The following is an 8734-nucleotide window of genomic DNA, read 5'->3' on the forward strand; positions in this document are numbered from 1 at the left end:
GTTCAAAAGTCAAATATATAATAAATGCATTTGATTGGTAAACCAAATTCAAATGTGACATTTTAATCTCTAATGGTAATGCATGGAATTTACGGGAAAACTCCGGAAAAACTAAATAATAGCGCTAAAAAGTGAGGGGCGTGGTGGGGCTTTGGCGATCGGCGCTACCGATGTCCGTCAATCTACTCCTCAGCCAATCACGGGCCCCCTCCTTGCTCGGGCCCCGGGGCTTCAGCCCCGCCTAGCCCAATGGTTAATGCGGCCCTGCGCCTATGGAGAGTCCCTTCAAGGATAGCTGACCAGATGTGTGTGTAATATCTTGGAGTGGTCTGGGCCTATATTATTGGTTTTACAGGCACATTAGAGGAGTCATTGTTCCATTATTCTCGCAAACAAGAACTGTTCTCTTAATGCATTATTATATTCATTGTTTTCTATGAAATTACTGTAAGTGGTGTATGTCATATGTGAATATTTTTATGTTGTTAAAACTTTTTTTTTTTTTAAGATTTGAAGATGTTGGAAATAATATAATCACTGTTCTTGCATGCATGTTTGAAGTGGACTGTTGAAACTGCTGCAAGATTTTAATTTTAATTTTTTTAAATGCAGTTATCCACGGCAGATTCTACGATTTTTTTTCTTAACAGCAGTCAAATTACATTTGTTTTAAGGAGAAATCTGTGAGAAAATATTTGTGTCATAAAGGCGGGTGTTTTATACTGTAAGGATAGTACAGATATATTCTGCTCTAGTGAGGAAAAATTGTTACAACAGGTGTGTTAAAACCATAAACTGTATAAAAACAGGTAAAAACTGGTGAGCCAATGCTGCAGATTGAAAACTAGAATGAATTAGAACACCCATTTTGTTTTAGAAATCTTGATGCATCTTGACTGTAAATAGTTTTATGTTATGGGAATTTAAATCTAATTATTTAAATTCTGCTGTTGGCATTCTAAGACATATAAAGGTCCAGCAAAATCAATGTGAATTACTGTCATTTATTCTTCTAAAATAAGTTTAACAAAGTAACATCCCATAGGTAATTTTATTTTTATTTTTTTATTTTTTGCCTGGCGAAACACAGTCTGTTAGTGAGGATAACAATAAAAACAGCACCCGGTTATGGTAATAAGCGCAATCAAATCTCGAGGAAAGCCACTCCCGTATGACATTGGCCAATAAGAAGCCTGCATTGAAAAAAATGGGCCGGACTCCCGAGAGCGAGGACTCAGGACAGGAAGTCGCATATTTTAGCGTGGATGCTAACGGTAAACTGTCATATTTAGCCACACATCGCTCGTCCATCTCCCACAAACAAGAATGGATACAAGTTAACAATGACTGGAGAGAAAAAGAAGAAAAAGCGGCTGAACCGCAGCATTCTTCTTGCCAAGAAAATCATTATTAAAGATGGAGGCACTGTGAGTAAAACATTTCTTTGTGGCAGTTAGCCATATTCTAGTCAGGGCTAGCAAGCTAAGCCAGTGTTTTTACAGGATGAGCTGTAACAACTCTACAATGAGTGTCATTTCGATTGGCAACCTGTCAGGCACCTTCTGGTGATTTCATCTGTTTCGTGATGTAAACTCGTATCTCTTTACTTACGAGGAGAAATGAACAGTAATTTTATCAGAGACAATAATTTCATTAGACAGCCAACAGTGAAAACAACAAGCCAGCTGGCAAGAAAGCCAGTCAGATCGATCATGGCTTGCGTTTTGACATCGAGTGATTTACCTTATGTACAAACCTGGAAATGAAATTGGAAGCTTGGAATTAAGAGAATGAACTAATTTAGTTTAAAAAATAGTCTTCATGGTGACCATCAGTGACAGAAGTGGGTGTCCCATCAGAATGGAAATGAACATGCTTTTTATGACCTCTGTTCTGTCCGACTGTTTACCTGATGTGTTCTCTATAACAATGATGTGTTTGTTTTGTCATGTTGTTTTGGTTGTGAACTGGTTTTTAAAAAAGTCAATTTGGCCTTAAAATGTCAAGTCAGCTGCTAATAGGCTGTCAAATTTTAATGAAGACTTCATGAATCTAGTAGGATGTATTCACGTGATATACTGTGTAGTCTATGGCATTGTCCTTTAAGGAAACACTCATCAAGACCATTTTTTGAAGGTCCCTAGACTCAAAGATGTTTGAAAACACTGCAAGGGCATGAAGACTCATTATCACGTAAGACTAAATATTGTTATGGTGTTTTGTTGGTTGATGATATACTCTGTATTTGCAACCTGTGCTTATTTGCATGGTCTAATACAGGGTTCCAAGTTACAAAAAAAAATTTAAATAAATAAAATGTGTGTATGTGTGTGTCTTCATTTCTTCACTTTAAAACATTTAAACCCCTGAGCTTTTAACATGTCAAATTTTTGACCTTTTGTTTTTGTGGAATATTGGTAAAAAGCACTAAACGTCTGTCCACAAAAATGTATTTATTAATGATTAGCTTTTTATCAACTCTCGTCACAAACTCCCTGAGTTCCGTTTGGGAAACCTAACCTAATAGTAAATGAATTTGTAGCAGGCTAAATTGTATGTTTGCTATGAAAGTAAATCTTTTTTCTTTGACCTGTCGTAGGTAATTTGAACACACTACAGGTTTTCCCAGAAGTGTAAGATGGTTTTACACTGTACCATAAACAAGTTGTAGCCTACATAACAAGAGCTTTATAATCATTGACCTAATAATGACCTTTTTATTCTGAAGGCTAACTGGAGGGTTTGTCAGGCTACATGGTTGTAAATGAAGCTGAACCTGTGATTTACTACTTTGTAACGTTGTGCCAGTTGTTTTTATGCCGGTCAGCATGATACTATTGTTGACTCTGTATCCAGTACAGTCACAGCATGCTGCACAAAGTGCTATTTGCAAAACCTTTTGCCTCAAAGTGATCTGTGGCTTTGAGTGTAACCGGTGTTTCCTTATGATTTACACTGCATGTAAAGTAGAATTGAAGTTTCCTTTTCTTGAATAATGCATGAATTGAAAGCAGTGTTGGGTTTGGCTCTCAGTATAGGTCAGCAACCCCTTAGAATGAAATCTGGACCAATCAGGCCAAGCTTAGTATATATTAATACATATTAATATATGCATTTAAATGTATATATTTGATCATATATACATAAACCATTTAAAAGTTTGGGGTCAGTATTTTTTGTTTTGCATGTTTTTGAAAGAAGTCTTATTCTCATCAAGGCTATATTTTATTTGATCAAAAATACAGTAAAACAGTTATTGTGAATTGTAATTTAACAATATTACTTTTTCATTTTAATATATTATTGAAAACATTTAAAATGTAATTTATTATTTTTAATATATTATTTAATATATTTAAAATGTAATTTATTCTTGTGGTAGCAAAATTTTCAGCAGCCATTACTCCAGTGTCACATGATGCTTCAGAAATCATTCCATTATGCTAATTTAGCATTCAAGAAACATTCCTTATTATTATTATCAGTGTTGACAACAGTTGTGCTGCTTAAAATGTTTGGGGAAATAATGTTACCTTTTTCCAGGTTTCTTTGATGAATAAAAAGTAAAAAAATAATAATAATAATTTAAATGGAAATCTTTTGTAGCTTTGTACATTTACTTAACTGCATTGCAAGCTTACTGACCTCAAATGTTTGTATGGTAGTGTAAATATAAGACTAAAAATGTAAGATTTAATCTCACTGCTATTAAATTCAGGTATCAGATATTTCCAAGTTTGTTTTCTTTGTTGTTTGTTTTGTAGGGTTGTTTCTAATGATGTACTGTACAGTATATCTGTTACCTTATCAGTATCTGCAAATATTGGCTTTTTTTTTTGAAGTGCTGTCTGTTCTGAAGTTAATTCAGCAGCATAAAGACAAAACCATATAGATTTATAATAACAGTCTTGATATTAATTATCAGTCACAGCATTAAAAAAGTCTGAGACCAAACTGAAATCTGCTTTTTTTTGTATTTAATCTTTTGAAATAGGATTTTGAAATATTTAAAATGGTCACTAATTAAATAAGAATTTGAAAATTTTCACCCAAAACAATTATGCTTATTATTTGTAATGACAATTATGTTAAAATAGAAAAAGAATGTAACGTATTATAATGTAATAATTAGTGCTGTCAATATTAGAAAATAATATTAATGTTTTCAGTTTAACAGCATTAAAAATATTTAACGCAATTAACGTAGGGGCGGAGCTAGGGTTGGCCACCACACTCTCAACTGCTGCTTCTGTCTCTTTTTTTTTTTTCTTGAAAAGAATTGCATTTATTTAGACGCAGAACGTCTTTACGACCACGACAAATGGAAGACTTTTCAGATGCGGACTCCAACTTCACCTCAGCACAAGGTGCTATTCAAATGAGCGCGGAAAAGATACAGGTGATGAGGGAGCTTCAGTAGAACACCAGTGAACTGCGTTCAGATGAGATGTTGTCAGGCCATATGTCATTAATTTTCCTGTCCTGTCTGACATTATTCTGTGCTCGTAGCATGTGCTCTTCAAATGCACACACAAATGCGGTAGCGTACGCTGTATTATATTTAGGGATGCACTGATACTGGTATCGGTATCGGGCCCGATACTGAGCTCCTGTACTCGTACTCGTTAAAATGCCCCAATACCAAACGCCGATACCACACAGCATGTGATAAGTGCCATATTCAGACAAAGAAACACCGACAACAGACAGCAGAATGGAGTTATTCGTAAGGGTGTAAATCAGATGGTTCTTCAAGATACGATACGATATCGATTCTCATACCCAGCGATACGATATTTGCCGATACTTCAAAAAATTCTTCGATACGATTCGATACAGGAGAATATCGATCGATATATCGATATTATTATATTATATACCTATTTTAAACAACCATCTACATTTTTATTAACTCACAAATGCAACCAAAACATATAACATGAACATTCATCTTACATTTTCACATCCTGTTCCTCAATTGGGACATTCACAACAAAAAATAGGCCTACACTTAAAATAAATAATAAAAAAAAAAAAATCAAGTCACACACAAGATCAGTAGGCTAATCTTAAGATATGACAACAGATATGCTAAAATATGCAATGTGTAAAATAATGTAAATCCTCATTAGGAAACAACACAAATGAGGTACTCCAGTTGTAGAAAAAAATACATTAATGTAGAAAAAAAAATAATAAAGCTGTTAATTTTATTTGGTACTATTTTTGGCTGCTACTATGGGCTCAGTGCTAAAAACCTTTTCTACAGATAACCAAATTACAAGCAATAGCAGAAATTAAATGCAATATAACAAAGACATTAAATAAACAGTGCTTTTCAGGTTTTTCAGGTAGATCTAAACGAAATGTTCAGGTACAGAAATGTAATAATCAAATGTAAAACAACACTGCACTGTATAGATTAAATATAGATTAATCCTTATAAAAGTTGTTCAGTCAAAATCAGTGAAAGATTTTTTTCTTTGACAGAAGTTTTCTGTTAGTCTGCTTTCACTTTAAGAAGGAAAGCACAGAGCCAATATACTGATACATATGATACATATGTCTCAACTGTTTAAGACATAGGCCTAACCAACTGTGTTTACTAGGATATTCGCCAAGGCGGCCAAGGCGATGTAATTTGGTCTGTATTTGTTCATCCATGCACAAAAAAGCGGAAGAGAGCTCAATTAGGTATTAGCGTGCTGTCGATGCGGCTGTCTGTATGCGTTCGCTTGTCACTGCGCGCTGAAAACTTCTCACAAGCGCGCGACAATTACATCAATTATCCCGAGCGTGTTTTACGCTCGCCCTTCATGCAGACTTATCGTCCCGACATAAGAGTTTGAACGAGAATGCACACGTTGGCAGTAATGCATAGACAGACATTGTGGACAGTGTCAAAATAAGGTGCCTATTTATACTACAGATATCGATATTTTACGTGTGGCATCGATACATCGTATCGTTAGACATTTAATCGATGTATCGATCCATATCGTTACACCCCTGTGTATTATTAGATTACAGGGGCAGATTATCCATTGATAAAGACTTATTTTTGCACAGTTCCTTGCACAATACTATGTTATGAGCCTAAAAGACTTCTACCATAGTGTATGAATTAAAAACGAAAACATTTTGACATTTGCACCATATAATTAGCTGTGTATATGGCTTTTCTTATGTGGTAAACTTGCTCGGTAGCGCACCCGGTACAGCTATATGATGTGAATGTGTACCTCATTAATCTGTTTCGCACAAAACCAAAACATGTTTCACTTTGAAGGCGTCGCAAAACGTGCAAGAAGCAACATTTTTTTTTCCCCATAGATTTGAAGTAGAGTGAGTTACGATGAAAAAAAAAATGTTAGCATCGCCCCTGGTATCCTCTACGACTCAAAGCCTGTGTGGAGAGTCTGCTGGTTCTTAGAAGTTGAACTATCAGAAAAAGGGGCTCTGAAAGTGCTCTGGGTGCTGTACGAGTGCTGATGTGTGTTGTGAAGTGAACACACTGCTAATAGACACAGCGCCAGAGGAAAGCGCTATTTTTGGCCTCAGATATAGATAAGTTTGGCAGCTCTCCTCACTGCCTCTCAAAGAGCTACAGGTCAGCCAGCAACGGACCTTAAACGAGTAAAAGAGTGAGTTCTAATCTGGAGCCGGCGAACCCTGCCATCGCTGGGACAGCTCGACATAGCTCCTCTGCCAACTGGTGCGAGAACTGAAAAATGGAAAAATGGAAATATGGATTGTGCAGTGCAGAACAGAATGGCACAGAAATGATTTGGAAGAAACGCTGCGATGCAAAAAGTTCATTCAGTGATACGAAAGATAGGATTAGCGAAAACACATTATGGCTGGATTTGTTCAAATAGGTGCTTAGGTTTCTTAACACTCCGTGTGGAAACATCGCAGTTACATTTATCTTATGCTGCATTATGCATTTATGCCTAAAGGATAATGTATTGATCTGGAAATGTAATTCTGTACTGTAATTCCGTACTGAAGGAATCAATCGACCCTTTCTGTGTGCCGAGCCTATTAACGCTGTAACTACTTCTAAATGAGGCAGATATTAGATTTGAAATAAAAGTTTTTCTTTGATCAGGAAAGAAAGGGAATTCTCTCTCTCTCTCTCTCTCTCTCTCTCTCTATATATATATAAAACATAAATTTTCAGGTACAGAAATGTAATAATCAAATGTAAAATAACACTGCATAGTCTTCACTGTATAGATTAAATATAGATTAATCCTTATAAAAGTTGTTCAGTCAAAATCAGTGAGATTTTTTTCTTTGACAGAAGTTTTCTGTTAGTCTGCTTTCACTTTAAGAAGGAAAGCACAGAGCCAATATACTGATACATATGCGTTTTCTTTCTCAACTGTTTAAGACATAGGCCTAACCAACTGTGTTTACTAGGATATTCGCCAAGGCGACATGTTGATGTAATTTGGTCTGTATTTGTTCATCCATGCACAAAAAAGCGGAAGAGAGCTCAATTAGGTATTAGCATGCTGTCGATGCGGCTGTCTGTAGGTTCTGGCAGTCTTATCGTCCCGGCATGTGAGTTTGAATGAGAATGCACGCGTTGGCAGTAATGCATAGACGGACATTGGTGAAAATGTGGACAGTGTCAAAATAAAGTGCCTATTTATATTACAGATATCGATATTTTACGTGTGGCATCCATACATCGTATCGTTAGACATTTAATCGATGTATCGATCCATATCGATGGATCGTTACACCCCTAGATAAACAAAGCACGCTGAGTGGATTGAGCGCGCGGCGGCGCAGATGCGCGAGCTTGTCTAGTGAATATACCTTTCTCATAGACATCACTGGAACGTTTGTAGTTCGGTCGGATATGTCAAAAACAAGTAAGTAAAAAGTTATGCACAAGTTACTTACGGTAGGGAGGGCGAGAGAGAGAGAGAGGGAGTGCACTTCTGTTGTGTGATCTTTGATGTTCACTCACTTAGCACACGCATCATTTGGATTAAAACTAAATCGTAAAAATAAGACCATTTATAGGGGCATTCACTATAAACATAATTTATTTTCAACCTTAAGCATACACGACTTTCTGGCGAAAGTGAATCTAGCAGCCTGTGTGAAATGCGCTAGGCTGTACTACTGTCCTCTCATTCTGCACCAGTATAAATACGTGCACGCATTGCGCGTGTTTTGCTTGAGTGTTTGTGCATTATATGAGTGGCTTTGGAATATAAATAACGTGTAAAATACATTTGAATGGGCATAATTAAGTGTAAAAATAACAAAACCAAAAATTATTCAGAGACCAAATATAATTTGATATTTATTTTTTTTACTAGTGGGTGCAGGACACTATAGTTCATTTATGTAAGTGAGGATAGCAAAATAAAGTAAACTGTGACAAATTATACCCAAAATTTCTTCATACAGTGGACTAACAGTAAAACTGATACAAATTTGGGACCAAAAATTATTCAGACCGAGTCTGGGAAAAACATTTAAGTTCATGTTTGCATGAACCTGGATGACAGCATGCCCAGGAGACTACCGGCTGTCATTAAGGCTAAGGGTTGCCCGATTTGTATTGATAGTTGTGTAAATGCTGTCATACTAACAGCTGTCTGAATAATTTTTGGTTGATTGTAATCCATTACATACTTTTCTGTCAAATTTATCTAACATTATCAAGCTGAATTTGTTCTGACACAGTTTAACTGACTTCTTGTGTCAT

The 8734-nt window shown here is 35.9% G+C and overlaps 1 protein-coding gene across 1 annotated transcript in view; it reads left to right on the plus strand.

Annotated features, from left to right (window-relative positions):
* The first annotated feature begins 1209 nt into the window (after positions 1–1209).
* The window catches only part of LOC107706378 (hippocampus abundant transcript 1 protein-like), a 26518-nt gene continuing 18993 nt past the window's right edge, over positions 1210–8734 (plus strand). Inside the window, exon 1 of the mRNA XM_016510075.1 lies at positions 1210–1427. Coding sequence (XP_016365561.1) covers positions 1344–1427 — 84 coding nt within the window. The 5' untranslated portion in view covers positions 1210–1343. The remainder of the gene's footprint in view (positions 1428–8734) is intronic.

Source organism: Sinocyclocheilus rhinocerous, unplaced genomic scaffold, assembly GCF_001515625.1.
Source record: "Sinocyclocheilus rhinocerous isolate Xijiao unplaced genomic scaffold, SAMN03320098_v1.1 scaffold444, whole genome shotgun sequence".
NCBI classification, from domain to species: domain Eukaryota; kingdom Metazoa; phylum Chordata; class Actinopteri; order Cypriniformes; family Cyprinidae; genus Sinocyclocheilus; species Sinocyclocheilus rhinocerous.